The sequence below is a fragment of the Nothobranchius furzeri genome, chromosome 9, assembly GCF_043380555.1.
Source record: "Nothobranchius furzeri strain GRZ-AD chromosome 9, NfurGRZ-RIMD1, whole genome shotgun sequence".
Taxonomy (NCBI): domain Eukaryota; kingdom Metazoa; phylum Chordata; class Actinopteri; order Cyprinodontiformes; family Nothobranchiidae; genus Nothobranchius; species Nothobranchius furzeri.
The window spans coordinates 52,801,844-52,825,266 of NC_091749.1; the positions used below are offsets into that span (position 1 = coordinate 52,801,844).

Here is a 23,423-nt window from a genome sequence, read left to right on the forward strand (position 1 = left end):
GTGTGTGTGTGTGTGTGTGTGTGTGTGTGTGTGTGAGAGCACTGGTAGAAATCCAGCCCTGGGGAGTCACTAAGCCTACCCTACATGTTCAACCCATTACTTTACAAAACTGCACACACCAACACACCCTGCAGACCTCCCTGCATGGCAGTAGTTTAAATCACAGCGCTGGCGGTGGCTGTAGGTGCAAAAAGTTTCATTTTATTGGGAGAATGAAGAATGGTGCACATAATTGCTTTGACAGTATTATAGATACTCTACAGACAAATGTGCCATAGCAGGGAAAACTGCAGTGCACATACTCACACACACACACACACATGAACATCTAGTTTCTCATTAAAGCTACTTTACATTGGCATGTGAAGATATCTTTTCTAATTGTGTTGGCTTGCCTTTGTACGGGTCTAGATATTAAACTACACCTGCAGCTAAACAGTGCATCTATTAATAACTGTAGAAGAAATTAATGCTAAATACTGAATATAAGCAAACAAGGCATTTAAAAAGCAACTGCTCATTCAAGAATACCTGCAGCCTACTTCGATTGATCAATTTAAAGCTGGCTTATTTTTAATTCATTTCTTGGTGACATCATGCTGACGGAGAGATGACAATGAGATCAAAGACAAAATAAAAGGCTTTAGCAATAGCTTCAAATGATTGCTGTTTGGGGACAGTAGGGCTGCACTGCTTAACAAGGTCATAGCTTTTAAATTGTTTCATACAAGCATCGTGTACATTTCTGTTAGGAGCCATCTACTTCAACTGCGAGAGTAGACGACAGAGGATAGATTTCTTATTAGGTCACATCATTGTTGTGATTTGTCCCTCAGATGTGCAGCCTTACTGACTAGCACGAAGAGCAGTTAAAAACAAAATCAACAATAAAAACAGGCAATGAAAAAATTGATGGAGGATGTGGCGGCGGGCGGAGCTCTGGCTGCTGTAACAACCAGATGGAGGACAGGTGTCAGTCTTACCTGCCGCCAGGCCCCCAGGTGTTTTTTGGTCTCTCATTGTCATCTGTGTCAGCAGACAATGTCCTGCATACAACCATCAGCGTTTATGTACATCCACTAATAATGCACGCAACCAATGGTAACCAAATGGTAAAACATTACAAGTTAGGAGGATAAAAGTCTAAACCAGGTGTAATACCCCAGACTTACTGATGTTCTTATAAAGTCAGCCTGCATGTCTCTGGAATCAAGAATTATTATATAATTTAGGATTTACAGTGCATGACAAAAGATTGCAAACTGTGTGACTGACAACATGTCCACCTAAACCTTCTTTAATAACAGAAATACGTTTAAACACTAGGAGACTTGATGCAATCTGAGCACAGGGTTATTAGAAATCTGTCAGAGTTATTAGAAATGACAAGACAGCATGTTCATGGGCAAACATTTCAACTGTCAGATTGTACACATTGCACTGAAAGACGTTTGAGTGCAGAAGTCTGACAATTCCCTGCTGCACTTGCTTGAGAATAAACAAAAAAGACAATAACGAAATTGTATTTCAGGTATCACTCTAATGCATCTCACATCTTGGGGCTGTATGATCAGGTTTTTAGGACAATAATATCTAAGATCAATTAGATTCCACTTCCATTCAGTCCTCAAAGTTTTGGAAAACTCAAACCAATAAAAGTGACAAATACATAAAAAACAAAGCTATACATTTTGGGAAATAAACAAGTAATTTAAAGCAGAATTGATCGTAAAAAAAAGAATGTACTCACGGGAGAACACAACTAAACTTACCACTCCTTGATATGGCTTTACACAGAAAATGAGGACAAATCGCTGTTTCGTATTCTGCACTGTACTGTTTGTGTGTGTGTGTGTGCGCGTGTGTGTGTGTTCTGTCTGATGAACTGATTTTGAAGACATAGTTTACCTGTGCTTGTAGAGGTAGAAGGCAAACCCAGAGAGAATGAGGGCAAAGAAAGGAACTAGGATGGCTGCTGCCACAGAGCTGCTGTTTGTGTAGACGTTTGATGGGTCCATTGCCGTAGTTACAGGACCTGTTGTCACACACACACACACACACACACACACACACACACACACACACACACACACACACACACACACACACACACACACACACACACACACACACACACAGGTAAACATATACACTACCCGTCTGCATCCTCTTCATCTTGTGGCGGCCCTGAAATGGTTCTACACCATTGTTACATTTCTTTTTTTTTACCAACAAATGCTTCTCAGCTTTATTGCCTGAACAATGTTGCAGACAAAGCACTGACCCACCTTGCTTTGTCAGATGAAACTTGCCAAAGTCTTTACTATGAATGTGCCCTTGGTAGACAAAGGTCTGGTCTGATTCCGATGTTACCTGTTGGGTTCAGAATACCAAGAAAGTACAATAAAAGAACACAAAGGTCATAGTTGGTTTTTGAAGAGTTCTTTGTCATTTGATATCAAATTTGCATTCAGCAATGTGATACCATTTATAATCCAATTGTTTAATCAATTTATTTATAGAATAAAAAACACATTTCCGTTTATTTTCCATACTTTGCTCCATGTTTACTGTGTTCTGCAAGTAATAGACGGTTGTTCTTTGTTGTTTTTACCACTTCTTTCAAAAGACATTTTAAAGGTAGAAAGAAGCAGCTTTATTTATTTAGTTTTTGAATATAGACCCAATGACACAAGCCCCCCCCACCCCCAACTCCAATGACTCCTCAAGGGGTAGGAAGGAGGTATGTAGTTTTTGCTCGTTAAGCAACAATAAACAGCTACAGTTTAGAAGCCTGACCCACCTATATTCCTGTCAGAATTAACAAAGTATCTCGAATGTAGAAGTCCAGTTGCCTTCATTCAAACCCTTTTGGAATACAATGACTTGGATGGCTGAGGACCTTCTGCAGTCTATAGATTGTTGAAAGCTATCATCTTCATTCAGGTAATAGAGCACATGTGTACAATGCTGGGCGCAACAAGAGGTGGTCAGTGGGGGTGTGCCGTTGTGGTTTTGCCCTCCGTCCAGAGGGGTTGGGGGATCACTTGTATCTACAGGTCTATATTCAGTAAAAAGGTTAATGTGGTTTGTGTGTGTGTGTGTGTGTGTGTGTGTGTGTGTGTGTGTGTGTGTGTGTGTGTGTGTGTGTGTGCGTGTGTGTGTGTGTGTGTGCGCGTGTGTGTGTGTGTGTGTGTGTGTGTGTGTGTGTGTGTGTGTGTGTGTGTGTGTGTGCATGTGTGTGTTCATGTATTACATTTTGACTTTTCACATCGAACATGGGAACATTCTGAATTTGTGAGGACATCAGCCAGGTCCTCACAGTGAAAAAAAAACCCTGATAACTGGTTTTAGTGGTATGGTGTGAATTAACTTTTAGTTAACGTTAGGGTTAAGAATACAGCAACACTGGTTATTGTTAGAGTTAGGGTTAGTAAAGTCACAAAAATGAATGAAAGTTAGTGAAGGGTCCTCACAAGTATAGATATACCAACATGTGTGTGTGTCTGTGTGTGTGAGTGGGGTAAACGAGGATCTGCAAGCTGTGGATCTTTCTGGTGGTTTGAAATTTTAGAAGCACTTTGAATTTTCTCTGTCTCTCATTAGTAATGTTGAGCAAATCAAAACTAACTAACTACCTAACTCGATTAATTCACGTTCTCTTTACAAGAGGAAGACAAACGTGTGCATTAGATATTGTCATTAAACATGTTTTGTTCCTTCTATAAATGCTTTTCTTCTCTGACACCCCCACCCCTCCCATTTCTGAGGGAAACTGAAACCTTTCCTGTATCGTTTCCTTTGGCGTCCCATTTATTGAATCTGACTGCAAGTGATTGCACATAAAATAGGTGTAAGAACAAAAGAGAAATAACTGAATTATACAGAATATTTATGAACACACAGGGTAAACGCCTAACGGCTCGAGTGCAAACCCAGCGGAGAGTCACACACTGGAACAATTTCTGGGTGAGAAGATTAACTGTGCAGTGCCAGCTGCATGTCTGGGCAACTCATGGAGACATAAAGGTACATTCAATCATTAACTGCTGCCAGTATGACAGGTAGGAAATGGTTCACTCCCCTACAACCAGTAAAGTGACATGTCAGACATGGTTCTGTCATTCTTTTTACAAGTATTGCAAAACAGTCCGTTTACATCAAGAATACAATGCGTTTTGTTTGGGGAGATCTTGGCAGAATTTTCTTGGAAATAAAATGCAAAACTCAGACTTGCATTTACAAATGTGGAGGAGATAAACTGCACAGTATTGAAGGGCAATATTTTACAGACAGATTAATATTCTCTGAGCAAGACGATCCTTATTTGAAAGAGTGCACAAAGATGACTGCTGACACCAAGGTCAAATTTGTTTTTCTTATAATGTTGCCTATTTAAACTCGGGAGGAAAAAAAAATTCACAAGTCTAGACGTTTAGAAAATAACAACAACTGACAGAAAAGCAGAACAGGTTTAAAGGTATTCTTTTCCCATATGTGACAGAAGTTTCCAGGAAAAATTAAGTCTAGACACAACAGTCTGGCAAACATTAAACCCAAGACTGCTATTGGACAGAAATGAGTCCATCTGAAAGACAAATCACCGAATCACAAGCTGGGTGGCCTCAGCTACTCAATCCAGTGCAGCAAGGACAACAACCACATTGAACGGGTAGAGTGGGCACCTTGAAGCATTTGGAAACTGGCTGTACACTTACATCTCAGGATAAGGAAGGCTCTTTACATGGGACAATCTGGAATTACGATATATATCACAATACATGAGACAATACAATATATTGTGATATTAACAGCCAGATGATATTTTCAATGTTTAAAAATTCATGCCAGGTGCTTCTAGCAATTTCATTTTTAGAACTGCCTTCAAATTCACCAAAATAAAGAAAACAACACATTAGTAACTGTTCCATGCCCTATCTGGAGCTGTAATGGTGCAAAATACACCAGAAACCATAAAAACGGGTACAGGGCATGTATGAGGTTCCTACAGCAGGAAGAAGTGAGTCCTTGAGTCTTTGACCACTGCTGTTAAATGCCAGAACAAAACATACTTCTGTTAACAGTTAGATAAATGACCTGCACTTCTATAGCATCTTTCTGATGACTACAAAGGACTCCAAAGCACTTTGCACTACACACTAGTGGCAATGAGTTACAATGTAGCCACAGCTGTCCTGGGGCTCACTGACAGAGGCGGGGCTTCCAAGCACAGGTGCCATCAGTCCCTCCGACCAAACAGTGCAATAAGGAGAGAACAAGGATGCCAAATACAAGACCAAGAACCAAAGGCATTATGTGAACTGATAATGAACTTCTATTTTTTTGTCAACAGACCACATACATGCAAAACAGCATTGACCGGGATTTATGCCAGTTCAAATTCAAGGATAGACATGTTTCAGGCTCAGTATCCAGCAAATGGCTTGGTTCAGGAAGGGCCATGTCTCCATTACACTACTACGGATGTTGTTCAATAGGGTAATCCGCCATAAACCGTCGAAGAAGAAAAAATTGCTTCCTCTTTCTGAGTAAAGGACGTCCATCTGCTGTTGATTCAAAGCTTAAGTCTAAATAGTCCTAAGTTGATGCCGAGAGCATTTCAATCGAGCCGTCGTAACCTTAGTTGCAACACTCTGTTACATAATCCCGCCCACAGAACCGATAAAGCGCTGTGATTGGCTGAATACAAGACTGGTTCTGCCTGCTGAGGCTCCTATGGAGTGTGGCTGGACTGACTTGCAGAACAAAATAATTTTGCTTCGGCTACTGTCTGCCTATATACATACATACATATATATATATATATATATATACATATATATATATACATGTATATATATACATGTATATATATATATATATGTATATATATATATATATATACATATATATATATTATTATTATTATTTTTTTTACTTGTGTGTGTGTGTGTGTGTGGAGGTCACCTTAGAGAGAGACAGTGTTTCATGTTTAATGAGAGAAGGGTTTTCTTACATATCCATCCATGGCCCAGTTGTCGTTTTTAAACTTGCTGTAGTAGTACTCTGTTGGCCCCTTCACCTGGTAAACCTTCAACAGCAGCTGGTTCTCCTCTGACTTATAGGTACCTTAACGAAGAGACAAGAGCAATTACAAACTCCGATTAGTGCATAAACCCCAAATAATCAGAAAATTTACTTCTAATTCATTTTTAACTTGCAAAAGCAGATAGAAAAATAAAAAAAACTAGGAAAGAAGAGGAAGGATGAAGGCAAACAGACATGACTGAGAGACTGACAGAGCAAAGACACCATGTTGGCATTTTGAATGATCACACACTCCCTTCTTTACGGAGCACATCACATTACTAGGAAACGTGACATTTTCCCTGCAGCTTCCTGTCTTTCTTTAAATACAACACAAATATGAGAATACTGGATTGTAAATATAAGATATGTGTCTGAGACATGTCACAACTAAAGAAACAACTACAAAAAGCTGTAAGTTTGAGTCTAATTTAAAAACTAACATGTTTGCTTTTTATGCACAGGAGAGTCGCCTGTATGCAACAGTTCTCAATTAGAGTTGAACACAAAGATCCACACAAACAACTGATTGTGACTGTAATCGTAAATGCTCTGAGATTACTGTGTTTATAATAAATGAATGAATAGAACGGAACTGAATTAAATATGAATCGATTCTCTTAGGAAGCTACATTGTTAAGGTTACAATGAATCTCTTTTGCACTGATGATGATAAATAGCGTACACAGATTTACTTGCAATTTTCAAATTATTTCTGCTAGTGTCATTGTTTGTTCATTTTTGTTTAAGAGACAGTGCAGCACTGTCAGATCTTTCTTTAGACCTGGATGGCTTAGTGAAAATGGAATTAATGAGTTGTAGAATGTCCATTTCAAGTTTTCCAGCTGGGACAAAGGTCTTTGTTATAATTTTGATTTTGAGAACTTAAATGAGCTGAATGATGGCAGTTTAAAGAACCCTACAAGGCTATAAATAGATGCCATGCATTGTTTACCAGTTTTTATAAATAGATTGCAACCCTATATTACCTAAAATTAAATACCCAAATTGGTATTAGCTAAAAAATTCTAAAACTATTTGGGAGCAAAAATTAAATAAATAAAAAAATCAGCAAAATAGGATTTTTGTACCAAAGTAAATCAGATGTTCTTCCGCTTTCAGAAAAAAATCTGTTCTGGCAGCACATTTTAAGTATTTCATTATGGAGCCACTTGCAGAACTCAGCGACAAGTCTGAAACTGCTGGATGTTGTTTATGACTCTGTGCTACAATTTACTATTGGTGAAATTTATAGTCTGCATCACTTTGCATTGTAATCTAAGCTTGGGTGGTCATGTGATAGACAAAGCCTTTTTTTGATCGATGAGGCACTCACTCTTCTTTTATCCCTCTAACTTGGTTTGTTTCCATCCTTTCTTGCTGCCTCACACAGAAAAATCCCTGACAAACTTGTTATAGAAGCATCTGACTTTTACAGAAAATGTAAAATGCTGACAGACTTACTGTGCATTCTTCAGCTCCAGTGCAGAACTTTGACATTTTTTAATGTTTGAACTTGAGGTAATTTAATTTGGGTAATTTTTACTTGTTTGTAAATCAACACATATTTTATTTTATTTATGTATTTATGTATTTATTTATTTATTTTGGTCATTTAAAAGGAAAAAGAAAGAACACAGTAATACAGAATCTCAATTATAGTAACCAAAAAGGTGTAGGCTGAAGCCTAGCTTTTTATGCCTACCCCATTTACTCAATCCCATTACTTCTAAAAAATAAAAATAAAAAAATGACAATAACAAGATAAAGTAATGTAATAATAAAAATGAGAGTGAGATAAAAATAATAATTATGATAATAATAATTGAAATATATTGAGCAACAACAACCATAATTCAGCAAGAGGAAAAATACCCAGAAATAAAGACAGAACTACACTAAACTACCCGTAATCTTAATAAGTCAATGTGCGATAATGATCAAAACAGAGATTTAAATACTATAACTTGTGCAAGAACATTACACTTTCATTCACATCTATCAGATACACTAGCTCACATACGATCATTATGGTAGTATGACATCATCTTCTTGACGGACATTTTTTTAAATTATTTAACAGTTTCACATGCCCTGATTCCAGTGTCCAAGTTATTCCATAATTTCACTCCTACTGTTGTGCAACTCTGACTTCTAACATTTGTTCTTACTTTCTGTCTGACAAATTGTCCTCCCCCCGTAGTTAATACTGAGTTCCTTTGACCTGGAATAGCTTCTGAATACAATCCGGAAATATTTTATTTTGTACTTTATAGAGTACTTGTGCTGTTTGTAGTTTGACCAGATCTGTAAATTTAAGTATTTTTAGTCTTATAAACAGGGGATGCATTGGTGCATGGTAATCAGAGTTGATAATTACTCTTATTGCTCTTTTCTGTAGTAAAACTATGGGTTTTATGTGAGATTTGTAAGTGTTTCCCCAGACCTTCAGACAGTACATCATATGAGGAAGTACTAATGATTGGTATAAGAGTAATAATGATTTTCCATTTAGAATATGTTATGTATATATGTTTAATTAACACTGCAATAATTTTAGACATCTTAGTTTTAACATTTTTTTTATGTGCGGCTTCCAGCTCAGCCTTTGGTGTAATGTGACACCCAAGAATTTATTTCACTTACTCTTTCTATTTCTACCCCATTTATTTTTAATTTAGGAAGATTGTTTTGTTTTCCAAATATAATGTATTTAGTTTTACTTAGATTTAATGATAATTTGTTACTGTCAAACCAGGTCTTTAGTATTTTTAGTACACTTCCAACCATATTCAGTAGTTGTTCTATGTCTTTCCCTGTGATATACATATTGGTATCATCTGCAAAGAGAATGTAGTTCAATTGATTGGTTACTTTATTGATGTCATTTGTGTAAAGTGTGAATAACTTGGGTCCTAACACTGAATCTTGAGGTACCCCACAGTACACTTGTTTTGTTGGTGATTTTACATTTTGGATTTCTGTGAATTATTGTCTTTCTGTTAAGTAGCTTTTTAACCAGTTATATGCTGTTCCTCTTACGCCATATTTATATAATGTGCTATGCACAGACAATGGCTACATTTACAAATAAAAGGCAGCTAATTGTCAGTGACTGAGTTGTGATTTTCAAACCAAGGAGCCATTTGGCTTCCTCTGGTAGAGATGAGGGGATCAGACAATCCTGGTAGTTCTAGTGTTAAGCCAAAGTTCATGATGGGAAAAAGCTTGATTTTTAAGTTAATACATGGTACAAGGGTTAAAATGTTTTAGGTCTTGAAAATGGATCAAGGTGAGACATGGTTGTTACACTCTTTGTTACACCGTCTGTGTGAAACGCGACACAGTGAGTGCTCTCAATTCAGACCTACATTATCATTGACATAGTTTTTGTTTTCTTCGCTCCTGTTGTGTTTACAGCTTATATTTAGGTTAAACAAGAGAATAAACAGATCATGAACACACTGATTTTGCTTTATACGCTCGTGTCTTGGAGAACATTTATCTTTGTAAGTATTGATTTGTTGAGGGAATGTTTGGGCGTGTGTAAAAGTTACTTAGTTGATAAAATGTAAGCAGCGCCTCTCAAGATAAAAATCACGAGGTGCTTCACAAAAACAAAAACATTTAAATATAAAAAAGATTAAAAATGTATTTAAAATGACAAAAAATTTAATTTGAGATAAAAATATAGGGAAAGGTAAAGAGAAAATGAATAGGAAAGCGGGAAATCGGAATAAATCAAGCCTTGGGTGAAGCTTCTTGTGCTTGTTAAAACACTTACGGCGTTGCGGACGTCACACACAGCGATGCTCAGTTTCTCATAAACAATAAAAACAGCGGCAGAGTTTGCTGCGGCTCTTTCCTCTGTTCTAAATGGCTTGAATGTCTTTAAAACCACAACAAGTAGAAGCGCTAAAAGCATTTCTTCTTTAAAAAAAAAGATGTTTGCGCTGTCGCCAGACGCCTTTTTTTTACTACAGCCAAAAAACTACAGCGTCGTGCGGTGCAGTTGGCATTTCCATCTTTTTTTCTGATTGGTTATTTTTGAGCTGCCTGGTCCCGCCCCTCAAGTGCCTCTCGGCCTGTGAGTTACCACTCTTTCTCTGTGTAGAATTAAACAGAGGACGAGTCTGGCAGGCCAGGCTATCTCGCAAAGACCTTACGTGCAAAATGATCAGATCAATCAATGGCAACTTTTTTTTACCTGACAGCCTGATGGACACCCCGCTGGTTTCCAGTAAAGTCACGTTAACACGACCACTGGTGGCATTGAACCCAGTAACTGTAAAGGTGGTGGCCTGCCTCTTCCCTAAATACTCGTAAAAACCACTCCATTCAGAGTTTGAAGAGAAGACATCCACTGGAACTGAGAGAGAAAAGGAAAAACACACATAATAAGGTATAAAGAGCATTTTTTTCAGACACCTATTCAAGGTCTTTATAAAAGGATAGTAAGAAGAATCTTTGCATGGTGGTTGTCCTAATGTGGTTGCGTCTGGCTCCTCCATCTTCTAGAGGTCAGTCTTTGCCTGCTTAATTTCCAAATTCACTTAAAAACATTTCAAACAGCTGTTGCTGTATTCCTGCAAAAACCACTCATCTTTGTCCTCTTTTATGGCTGCATTCTTCTAACCGAATATATCAATGAGAAAATAGCTTCTCGAGCTAAGATGTTTTGTGGTATTTCAGATGAATGTTTTCACTGATTTATTTACTTCTTATGAACTGAAGTGCACTCTTCAGACATGATGCTTTCTTCCCTTTAAATCTAATGAAACCTGCTTGCCCAAACAGTGAGATGCACAAGCAACACTCACTGAAGACTCTTATAACAAATCTATGTCTGTCTGCAAGTGTTTTTCTCACAGTTTTATTAATAAAAAAAATAAAAAAAACAATCTCAAGAGCTAAAGTTGAAATGGGGCAAAGACAGAAATACAGACATAAACTAGTGATATTTAAAGCTCGTCTATGCTGTATTTACTCCACTGTGAGCATTTCTGTTTATTCCACATACCACGGATCTTGTTTTTCTCTACAGCTGACTCTCCTCTGCCCCTGGGATTCACTTTCACTCCAACTGAAAGATAAAATGGTATTAAGTTTTGCTCAGATGGATTTTAAAACATTTTAATATTTTAAAACCATGCATAATTATGACATAATGATTCAATAACTGCTTTAAAAAATGCATTCTGTAAAAAGTGCAGTATTTGTTCTTGGGATAGGCCGTTCAAGAAAGCTACAATTGAAAGAAACTTAAAATAAAAACAATTCAAAGGTCAGATGCCTTTCTCAGGCTCCACCCAGAATTTAATGGAGAATGTAGTACTACACTGATTTGCGACACACACACACACACACAAGCAGACACACAGCTCTGCTGAGCTGCTAAAGTTAAAGATGTCCAGAACCAACTCCGAACCAAATCAAACTTCGTCCCACTTGCTTCATGTCAAAACGTGTTCAAGAAATCAATCTCAGACAGTACCTTTAGAACAATGTCTGATTACCTTTACATAGCGGTGGCTTTCCTGACCATCTTCCATCACTTTTGCAGGTTCTGTGCTCCGATCCTCCAGACAGATAAAAACCTTGCTGACACGTGTAAATCAGAGTATATCCCAATGTCGGCAGGTCCATAGCTCGGACGTCCACGTTACTTGGCGTCTCTGGTTGTCTGCATGAATGGGCTGAGTGATGAAAGAAAAATATGTGTAAATTAAGAATATGTTTGCCTTAAACAGAACAACCCAGTGAGAAGAAGATAATGTTTTCTTTACCTATGCACTCGGGTTGAGTCCCGCTCCAAGTTAGGTTTTCGAGACACGTTCTTGTTGTCGAACCAAGGATGTGGTAGTTTTTGCGGCACTTGAAGGAAATCTTACTGCCAACCTACGGATAACAAAAGCATATTAGAAATAGTCTGTAAGGTTAACATGAGGTTGATACTGTTTTTACAATTGCAGGTTTTTCCCACATTAATGACTTTTCTTTCAAAATTAAAAAAGACAGCCGGTGAAAGCCATATGTAAATATAATTCCTTAAAGTAGCTTTCCGGAGTTTCCCCTTTTCAGAAATTATGTATGATTTCTCACAAATCTGTAAAAGCGATTTTCTCATCATGTACTGCGATATAATTTAAGCAAGGACGTACCTTGACTGATGCTGAGTTGATGAACCTTTCACGGACAAGCAGGTGTTTAAAATATAAATATATGAAAACTCAACATGACATGAGAATAATACTTGTAAAACAACATGTTTTAGCTCTGTTGGTCGGCTACAGAAGCACATTCAGAAACAAGAAACGTGAAGTCGCCATCTTAAAAAAGTGGATCGACTGACCATTTGCGTGATATGCTTATCAGCCACTAGATGGTGCCATTGTATAAGAGAAGTTCTCCGGAAAGTGACTTTAATGCACTTAATGCCTGTTTGCAATTGTTTCCAACTGCCAAATTGTTAATTTTTTTTATAACAAGACTGCTTAGTGATGCTAGTTCGTATTCTTGTTGTATATAGACACGTCTGTCTCCTTATACTGGGTCTGTTTATATAACCAATCTCAAGTGGTTTTCATCCTCATAAAATACAAGTTCAATAAATAAATAAATAAATAAATATAGTTTAGCCACAACCATTAGACAGAGCTCAGTTGTGGTTCAGAATCTACAGTTATCTTTCAAACATCTCTGTTATTGGCAAGACACAAAACTGTTCGAGCCAATGGTAGACCTGCTGAGGCTACAATGGAGCGTGGTTAGACCGACATGCAGAGCTAAATCTTTTGCTGCTGCTATGGCTGGTCTAAATTTCTAGGCGAATAAAACAAAATTTTTCTAACTTTTTCATTATTTCCCCAAATGAATCAATTATATATATATATATATATATATATATATATATATATATATATATATATATATATATATATATATATATACATATATATATATATATATACTCACCCTTTCTGCCTTGGCCCAAGTGGCCGAGCCTTTGTAGTGTTTTAGAAACATTCACATATCTATAATTTCGCAAATGAAGCTAATGAGGTGTTCTTTATCTCTCACCTTAGGATATATTTTATTCAATTTCAGCAATTAAAAGTTAGTGCTCATGTTTATTACTTTTAATTTCTCATTATTTTTCACTTAATTCTAGAGGGTGTGATTAAAGTGGTTATAGCTTCACCTTTATTCATCCTGTTAAATATCTTTAATTTAATAAAGGCCACTAACTAAAATGTCCTACCCGGTAACTATATAGATGTGTTTTCTCAGCTTCCAGTACACCAGGAGATTTACAGTCAACCCATGCATTTCTCACCTGAAATCCCTGAGCCATGACAGGGATCCCATAGGCTGGAGTTCCTGGGTCACGACAACTGTTGAAGGCTGGGTCTGTTCACACAAACACACAAATACAAACATTATGCAGTCCATACTTCATGCTCTTGTGCTATATGTGAGGCCTGAAAAGTTAGAGGTAAAAAACTTATATGTTCATTTCAAGTCTACAAAAATTTGAATTGCACTTCTTTTTCAAGTCAGTCCTGAAAAACCAAATCAGAAAAAAAAATGCACAAAACACTCCAGTACGTCCTAAAACACAAATGGGGGAAGAATTGAATCTAATTGTATCAGTCACATAAACTCATGGGAGGAAAGAAAATTATTCCAGCAGAGAAAATATGGAAATGAAAATATTCATGGCTTTCTTTACTGTAGCTTTAGCTGTAATACAACACTAAATCTTTGGTTTTCTGATTTCATATTATTTATTTTAAATAAACTCCAAAACAATCCTAACATAATTAATTTTCTCAAAAGAAAAGTGGAAACAAACTTTTGCCATTAGACCTGTTTTAAGTGATAGTTTGTTTTTCCTGAAGTACAAATTTACTTGTAATCAAATTTGTGTTGATTGGTAATAGAAAGCAATAAATAAATAAATACCACCATTTTAAATAATAATAATAATAATAATAATAATAATAAAATGAAATCAATTGAAACAAACTTTTTTTAAATCTTGCAAATGTCTTAAATTTTATAGAACTACAGCAACCTTGGACCATCACAAAAATACACAACAGACGCTGTAGTTGTCAATTTAGAAACACCTTCAACAGCACATTTAACCAAATGGTTTTGCAGTGGGAGAAATCTAGTCTCCTGAGTACCACAGTGGAAGACAACATGCAAACTCCACACAGAGAACCACTACACACCATCCTACTGGTTCCAGTATACCTTCTTGGTGACAGATTATGTTTATGTTTATGTATTTAGCAGACGCTTTTGTCCAAAGCGACTTACAAGTGATTATTCCCAGTTGAAAACTGGACACAACATTCTGCCATGGTTTCAAATGCAAAACTAACACTTTTTTTTCTTTTAATTACCTATACAGGTTGGCTGTTGGCCACTCCAACTCCCGTCTGCCTCACACACTCTTGAGGCAGAGCCCACCAGCACGTACGGAGCATGGCAGTCGAATCTGACCTCTGACCTACGAAAGAAAAAAAACTATTAATCAAGAGCTTCTGTTGGTGAAGGCTAACAACCTTGTAGGGTCTCATGTTTGTATGAATAATCAAAAAGGGTGAGGCAAGAAAAAAGTTGATCTGATCACAAACCGGTAAGAGAAGATGTTGCCCTTTCTGAATCCTCCTCCAGGAGAACCAGGATCACCACAGAGGACAGCTTCAGACGATACAGTGACAGTTAGAGCTTCAGCTGGATGCTAATATGTAACACTTCGCAACATTTATGGTGAGCTGCTAACTTACGCAGACACTGTGGAACATCTCCAGCCCACGTTCCATTCCCTTCGCAGGTTAACACAGCAGGGGTGGACAACTGATAACCATCAACACAGCTGTAGCTCACACTGGACCCCCAGGAGTGGTCTGTCCCCTCCACTTTCCCATAAATCACCTGGGGAGCCGGTCCACACTCGATTACTGGAAGAAACACAAACACGACTCTTCAGCAGATCATGTGAACTCCCCTCGGTCTTTTAATGTGTTTCATTACAGTTTCTACTGTCTTATCTGACTGCAGATATGTCACGTCTTTGACGTTTGCTTTAAAGCACTTTAATGTTTTCCCTTTGGTAGAAATTCTAAAAGAAAACTCATTACAATTTTGCATTACCATCAGACATTTTTGCAGTTTTGGTGATTAGGAACATTTTTCTGTGTACTAGTACATTTTCATTATACAACAGTATTGCCATAAACAAACAAAAGCTATTTTTGTTCCACAGTGAAAATCTTTTAAGAAATACAGATTCATAGTTGCACTGAACCCTCAGACGCAACTATACATCTATGACCCTAAATCATTACGGGAAAAATGTTCAATTTCCAAATAAAAATGTATAAACTGAAATTTGTTTAGTTGCTTTTTTGCATCCCTCTGCTTAACAACTTCAGCCCTGCTCAGAGCTATCAAACATTCAATCTTTTAAAGGAATTTAACAATTAGAATGTCAGATTGACTAATGTTATAGTTGTTATTCATTAAACAAACAAACAAAAAAGTGTTTTTTACAAAGTACTGCATGGGGCATTTTTTTAAAATCAGTCTTCAAACCATCATTTTTAATCCCGAAGCCTATGCAGAACCTCACCCTGCATTCTGGACGTTTGTTTTGAGCAGGGCTAATGTTAACAGAACTGTAAACAAATAAATTAATAACATGAGCCTGTCATTTTTAAATAGCCATTTTTATAAGTGGACCTTCTTGTGCTTTAATGACTCTGGGTGCTCTATTGATCTATTTCTAAATTAACCATTTTTACAAAAAGATGGACAATAATCACAAACCATGTTAAATTGGTGTCCAGATGAAGATGAAAAAAAATGTCCAAATGGATAAAACTGTCCCTAATGGTAGATGTTGGTGTTGAGAAAGAAACTCTAGAAACAAAATAAATTCTACGATCAATGAAAAACATAGAAAGTTAAGCACTAAACATCCAGTTAGCTTTATTAAAAGACCGTTGACATGAAGCCATTCTGGATCATTTAAGCAAAGCAAGTGTTGCATTGTTTGTCATGACATTGTTTTTAGTGTCGCTGTTTAAATAGATAGTGCCTCAGCCTGAGGTCTTTTCATCGTCAACACATTTGTTTTCATAAGAGTATTTGTTCTTTTTTAAATTTACTGAAAAGAAAAACATCAATCATTCAAACTACAACATCTGATGAAGAGCAATACAACTTATTTTATCTATCTGATATGAATGAACAACATCTTTTGTATCTCCCATGTCTGTTACACACGACTGTTATGTTTTCACATCACTTGAGAAAGAAAAAACATCCATCTTGTGTATGTAGCTGAAACCATGTTGCCTTTTTCAGACAGCTCCGGCTTTAACCTCCTGGATCTTAGGGTTTGAACCATATTTGGTTATTGGAATAATGTATTACAGTGAAACAATGACTAAGTGGATTGGGGTCTGTGATCTATCGAAGACCTCAAAAAGACAAATTACCTTTATTTATCATTTTACTCTAGTTCAGGTGCATAATGAAGAGACAGGCAGCTTTCTCAGCTGGTGGCCAACCTGTCTGACATTTTTCTGTAAATTATCTTTGGAGTCATCATTGTTCATATAAGACAGACTTGAAACATATTCTCAGTCATTTATTGAACCCACTTGGGTCACGGGCTGGTGGGTAGCTTTCAGTCAGTGGTTGAGAGTTCGGTCACAGCGACTGTACACAAAAACACACAAGACTAACCGACACTCACACCTAAAGCTAAATGAACATCTCAGTTTAACTTTACATGCATGTTTTTTAGACTGTGGGTGGAAACCAGAGTCCCGGGAGTAATCCCACTGACGTACAGGGGCACTACGCAAATAAAAACGTATCCAAACCCAAGATTTGACCCTGTGGCCTTGTTGCTGTGAGGCAGCAACACTAAACAGCATCTCAAGAGTTTGACTGTGAGGTTTCATCTTCCAGTAAAAACGATTTCCATGCTACTTTTTATGGCTTGCACAGATTTGATGAGCATGTTGTTGAGGACAAGATACTCAAATACTTTTTGCACTGTAGGTCGAGCAGCTATGAGCTGCCTGAACTTTACCAGCTCATGTTGGGGAACATATCAACCTAAATGTGGATGTATTCATATTTTTAGAGACATTTCGTTTATTTTGTGGTAATAGAAATATATCAATATTAAATCCAACTGTACGTCTCCTTTAAGTTTCACGAGATGTCCGAGCTGCAGCTGTTACACACCTGCTTAGACTATCAAAACCCGAATGGCTGGGAACGTTCTAAATAAGACTGTGATCCCTCTCTGTGCAACAAACAATCTGGCTCTCTTGGTCAGCTTGCTTCTCAAACCAAACCCTGTCAGGATTCTTGGTGTGACCTTTGACCCAGCTCTCACCCTGGAATCTCATGTCAGTTTTGTTTGCTCTTCTGTCTTCATCTTAGGAACGTTGCTTCTTTTAATGCAGCTGTTTCTCTCAGTAGGGCCTTCTTTAGGAAAACCAGTATTTCCTTTTCATTTTTCTTCACATTTTCTTTTTTCTTCCTTTTTAATCATGACTTTTATCATTTTCATTGTTCTTGTGAAGCGCTGCATGTTTTCTATCGTACGAGGCACTATATAAAATATTCTTTCTTCTTCTCCTCCTCCTTTCATTTTTACATCAATTGGATACATCATGTAAAACCCTTATATAAGTAACTTAAAATGATATAATATGATATAAAGTAGGTGATCTTTCTAAGTTTATATTTCTCCTAGATCGTTCATCTGACCTCTACAGCAAAACCAATCATTTAGGCATGCCCAGTGCATTATATTTGTGTATCCACAAGAGGGAGCTGTCAATCAGCGAGATTGCACTCCAGGCCTCAAGGTGCACTAAATCAGCTTAGCACACCAACGAAGAAGACAACACTGGATGTTTGCAATGGAGCAACAAAAACACGACGCTACAGATTCCTCCACTGCCTTGTACTTCTCAAAGAAAGTCCTACAAAATGCGTCGTGAGACATTTTTGATAATCAAGTAAAATTTCCATTGGATCGCTTTTAAAAGATGGAGGGAGTTCTGGGATCTACAAGGGCTCAAAACTGATGAAGACATGGCAAAGTTTCTTTCGAACGGGTAAATACAAAGTAATTGATTGTATTTTTAAAGAATCATAACTACATTTTATTTTAATAAAAAACATTTGTTGTATGCTTTGTTTACCATACACTAGTGCATTAGCTTGACAGCTAACATAGCGGATTAGCAGAGGAGGAGCAGGGGGCAGAGCTATAGCCATTCAAATTCCAAAATCTCCTCCACTCTTTGATGATGCTACGCTACGGATCACAGCTTTAACGGAGAACTCAATGGAGATTTTTATTCTGACTATTTGACATTCAGGCACCATTCCACGATCGTAAATGTACTCGGATACTTGTAGATAACTTCATAAGATGATAAATATCTGTGTGTGTGTGCGTGTAACTAACTCCCTAATGCTAACCATCTGCAGAGGCTCAAACATCCCATAACATGAGGGTAAGTTTTGTCTAACTAGAGACAGATGGTGTCACGCTCCATTCACACTGCTGTGATGAGACACAGAGCACACATGCATACCGAAAGGGAGCGACAGACAGACAGACACATGGCTTTTATTGAATACTCGTGGCATTCAAAGCCAAAATTAGTTAAATGATGATCATGTCATCAGCAGCTGTGGTTGCTTAGAGACCACGATGTTAGGAATAAAAAAAACTTCACATGAATCACATACTCCCTCAGAATATAATATTCATATAACAGGGTATCTGCAGGTTTAAGGGAGCCAAATTTAAGACTTTTTAAGACCTTTTTTAAGGCCACTTTGACCAAATTTAAGCTATTTTTAAAATTAAATTTAAGCTATAATTTCCAGCTATTGCCAGGAACCGGTGCTAACCACGTCGCGAACGTGGGATTAGCCATCCATTTACCATTAAACTTGCACTTCCCCATGGCGCAAGCTCCCGCTAGCTTAACCAGCTAATGTGCTCCTCTAAAAATAGTCCCCTTTCACAACCAACTGAATGTGTACGGTTCTGCTTACGCCAACATCATACACACAAAAAATGCTGAACACTAACTAGAAATTCACGAAAATTTGACAAAAATAAAAGAATTTTGTTAATTGGGTCTTTGGTAATTTAAGACCTTTGGAAACTGTATTTAAGGATTATTTGTCATTTTTAAGGATTTTTAAGGCCTTAAATTTGGAAAAGCAAATTTAAAACTTTTTAAGACTTTTTAAGGACCCGCAGATACCCTGATATAATGTGTGTTTGTGCAGAATAAGGACCATCTTTTTGTGGTTTGAAGACAACAGCAGTCATTTCCAGCAAGTGCATCATCTGACTAATTCTGGTTTGGTATGTGACTCGCGTCTCAAGGAAGCCTTGCGTGTCCCTAAAGTCATGATCACAAACAATGAAAGAAAATGTCTCATCATCCAGCACTAGTCATTCTCCAAACTACAGCGCTTCCTGCTTATTGTTAGCTCCCCCAAAATCCACACACCTGCACGCAAGGCGTTGCCAGGTTTGTAAAGCATGTAGTTCATCATTTTATTGCTTTGTGACTCCAGGAACAAAAGCTGGTCGCTGGCCACAAGCTAACAGGGATTCATATTAATCACTGCATGAGCATTTACTTCTCCATAAAAACAACTTTGCTATTATCGAACCAACTCCAGCTGTCTGAAAAAGGAGGAAAATAGTCTTATTGACTTCAGCACTTAATATTCAAGGACAGTATTTCTGCTTTGTGATGCCTAAGGAACGTTTGTGGTTTCAACAGGTTTTTCAGGCTTTATTTCCTTTCACGTTTTGATATGTTTTTCTTCTTTTCTCACATTCTAGTCACCCATATTAGTGTGTTTTGTGTTTTATTAAAATCTCTTGCACCTACCAATCCAACAGTCCGAGGGTTTTGTCCTCTTTAATTCCCTCTCTTAGCTCTCAAAGCCACTTTTACTCGTCTGTTTGTCTTTTAGGCATATCCGCCCTGACAGGATTTAGCCAGCCAACACATTTTATGAGCCTCATCCCTTTTTCTCACGGTGTGTTTACAGGTTTGGGGGCAGGTATTGATTTGCCTCTTTTGGTCTTTCCCATCACTCACTTCCTCTCTCACCTCTTTCTCTTTTGCATTCCCCTTCTTGCAACACTGATGGCTTACTGTGATTTCCTCTCCCCCTTTTTCACTCACTTCCTTTAATCTCTTCCTTTTATCCTATTATTTCTCTCTTATTCTCAACATTAATAGGCGTGTCTTCGTTCTCCCTCCTCATCCTCTCAATTCTCCCTCCAGTCTCTCCTCTTTTAACTTGTCACTTTAATTACAAGATCTCACTTTCTCAGTCCTATCTGAATAATATGATCGATTATACAAGAGATTGAAAACTCAAAGCTCTGTTTTAGTGTATTTAGGTGCATCTGTACATGAAAATAAGCAAAATAAATACTTTTTCCAAAAGACAATTGGCTGCACAGAGAGGGAACGTTTTCGTGAAAGTGGAATGAAACATGTAACAGGAAAATATTCAGGAGTGAAAGGGGAAAAAGATGGAACGAAAGTGCAGGAACAAATAGAAGTGATCCAAAAGTCGTCTCCTGCTTTCCCATTCTTAATACTGATAATTTCCTATTTGCTGTTTCCTGTTTCTCTGTCAGTCTCTATCACTCAAACTATCTTCTACCTCTCTGCATCTTGCTTTGGTGCATTTCAGTAGCATCTATGCCTTTTCTTTCTTTTTTTTTTCATCTCAGTTCAAAGTCCCTGAAACTGAAGGAGCCAGCAGGAGGTTTTCTGTTTGAGGGAAAAGGCAGCGGGGCGAAGGAAATGTTCCCTTTTGCTGTTGTTGAGAATCGTAATCTAAACTAGGCTGTTCTACTGTACAGCGCTTTTTATTTAACGCATTTTGGTCGCATTTGTCGGAGAGCAGAAGGTTTTCATAGAACAAAACGTTGACGCTCGTTGTGTCCTGATCCTCCTGCTCCGATGCACGCAAGTCTTTAAGTGTTATTTCAAATAGTCAACTCAATCTAAATTCCTTTTCATGTTACATTTCATCTCTTTCCTCACATTTTTCTGCAGCTATGGCACATCTTCCTCTATATGAGTTTGGAGTATCACCTTTTTCTATAATAGTAAATCTGCCTCTTGCTGCAATCGTCTCCGTTACCTTTACAGCTGGGTTTGGTTTGGTTCCAGGTCCCATCTTTAGAGCAGTGCAGAATACTGAATCCAGGTCTGGGCAACTCCATCGAGTGTCCAGGGTTACAGCGATAGGTCACGGTATGGTTGAAGGTAAACTCACTTCCAAGATAAATACCATTGGCCACTGGGCCAGGGTCTCCACAGCTGATCACTAAAGGAAGTAAACATTGTTGGTCAAGTGAGAGGCATACATGTCAGAAGACAGCTCGTTTAGGCTAATCAGTTCTTATCCAGCAATGCAGCTTTAACTTCTGTGCTCTTAGCCATAGCAGAACAACAGTTTCACATTGAAACACAGCTTTCTTACAGACATCCTTCTTTAACTCCCTTGATGTGCTTTATGTGGAGATGTTTAATCACCGAATTGGCTTCACTGGAGGACGTGAATGATCAATACAGACTTTAAGGCAGAGAGGAAAATTATCTCTGCCTGACCCAAACAAAGTCCTGTTATCCAATCTGACGCCATAAGCAGCCTTGGAGTTGCGTGCAAAACCCCCCACGATGGAAGGAATGCAGACAAATGCTGTGAAAACCCTACCCCCCCCCCCCCCCCCCCCCGCCTTCAGATTGTGGTCTCTGCATAGAGGTCATCAAGATGGAGGCACTCACTGTGCTCTGTGCTGTCCCATGACCTCCCACCCCCCTGTGGATTCAGTTGGCTGAGCGCCACTGAGGCTGCTCCCGCTGAGGAAACCAGGGTCCCAGCCCCCCCCCCCCCCCCCCCCCAACTGGGTCTCATGTTGTGAACTGTGACGTTCGTGCTTATATGTTGAGGTGTTTTTTTGCATAGTAGAGCTACACCCTGCCGGTGTAACTCTGTTAATGCCTTTTTCTCCCTCCCCGAACTCTCCTCATGTAATCCCCTCTTCATCTATTGAAATGAGCGCCGTTATGGCTGCTCTCGTGGTCTGCCTGTATCTGTCTTGTCTATATGTGTGTGTATAATCTTGGTCAGGCTGTTCTGTGGAGTCAAGTTCCTATGCTCTGGTTCGCTGGAGTGCTGGCAATAAAATTCTCTGATTCTCTCTCTGATTCTCTGATTTCCCCCACATCCTACATTATTTTTCTCCAATTCCCAAACTACCTGTCTGCCTCTGCTGAACTAAACAAGATGAAATCTTAAATCAAAAAACTTTGCACACATCCAATCCTGCAGTGCAGTTAGAATTCCAATTCATGCACAGGTCATACCGCTTTCCAATCCCTTTCTGAAAATGTAAAGGAATGTACAGCCAGAACTAATGATGCTTCACTGGTTCAGTGAGGCTAGTGTACCATTTTCAGATTATGGTAATGCTTTAGACCCAATGCTGCTCATAATAAAAAAACAAACAAACATAGTAATTACAGTAAATATGTCCTACCAACACAATCTGGGGGCTGACCAGTCCATGTCCCATTTGTTGTGCAATGCCTGGTGGTCAGGCCAGATGTTTTGAATCCCTCCCAACATGCATAAGCCACAGAGCTGCCAAAGGTGATACCATCGCTGAAGACAATTCTGCCATGTGTGGGAGTTCCTGGATTTCCACAGGATACAGCTGAGGAAAGAAAATACCAGTCAGTTAGATTTCCTACACCCTTTAGCAGATGTGCAGTTTTAGAGTAGTGCAACTTAAACTAACACATCTACAGCAGGGGTAGGCAATCCTGGTCCTCGAGTGTTTTAGTTGTAACACTCCAGATTCAGTGGTTGAGTCACCTATTCAGCAGGTTCAACAGAACAGGGAAACAACAAAAATGTGCTGGATAGCAGCATTCGAGGACCAGAGTTGTCTACCCCTGATCTACAGCATCAATCACCACTATTTGCTTGTGCCTCTGACATTCACATACACCTGATTAGTGAGGCTCTAGGTCCTTTGGCCTCGTCTGTAAGGCCACCCATTAGGAGTCTCTGAGTTAAAGGCACAGTATGCAACTTTTTCATGTTTTTAAATCATTTTCTTGAGCCAGTAAGTGCTAAAATGACACTTTACAGGGTTGATAAAATGTCACTCAGACCCCCTCCGCCTCCTGTGGCCAGAATACCGCACTTGCAACTACAGA

At 38.3% G+C, this 23,423-nt stretch overlaps 1 protein-coding gene across 2 annotated transcripts in view; it reads right to left on the reverse strand.

The window, feature by feature from the left end:
• The window catches only part of LOC107381856 (CUB and sushi domain-containing protein 1), a 668,617-nt gene that overhangs the window by 11,647 nt on the left and 633,547 nt on the right, over window positions 1-23,423 (reverse strand). Inside the window, exons 61-74 of one of the 2 annotated variants that reach the window (XM_015953774.3) lie at window positions 22,739-22,915; window positions 21,337-21,522; window positions 14,889-15,062; window positions 14,736-14,802; window positions 14,502-14,608; window positions 13,424-13,497; window positions 11,874-11,985; window positions 11,604-11,783; window positions 11,108-11,170; window positions 10,295-10,456; window positions 6,017-6,129; window positions 2,289-2,373; window positions 1,909-2,035; window positions 984-1,046 (exon numbers count right to left, since the gene is read on the reverse strand). In XM_015953774.3, the coding sequence (XP_015809260.3) occupies window positions 984-1,046; window positions 1,909-2,035; window positions 2,289-2,373; window positions 6,017-6,129; window positions 10,295-10,456; window positions 11,108-11,170; window positions 11,604-11,783; window positions 11,874-11,985; window positions 13,424-13,497; window positions 14,502-14,608; window positions 14,736-14,802; window positions 14,889-15,062; window positions 21,337-21,522; window positions 22,739-22,915 (1,690 nt within the window). The remainder of the gene's footprint in view (window positions 1-983; window positions 1,047-1,908; window positions 2,036-2,288; window positions 2,374-6,016; window positions 6,130-10,294; window positions 10,457-11,107; window positions 11,171-11,603; window positions 11,784-11,873; window positions 11,986-13,423; window positions 13,498-14,501; window positions 14,609-14,735; window positions 14,803-14,888; window positions 15,063-21,336; window positions 21,523-22,738; window positions 22,916-23,423) is intronic. The other variant, XM_015953775.3, reaches the window with a different exon arrangement.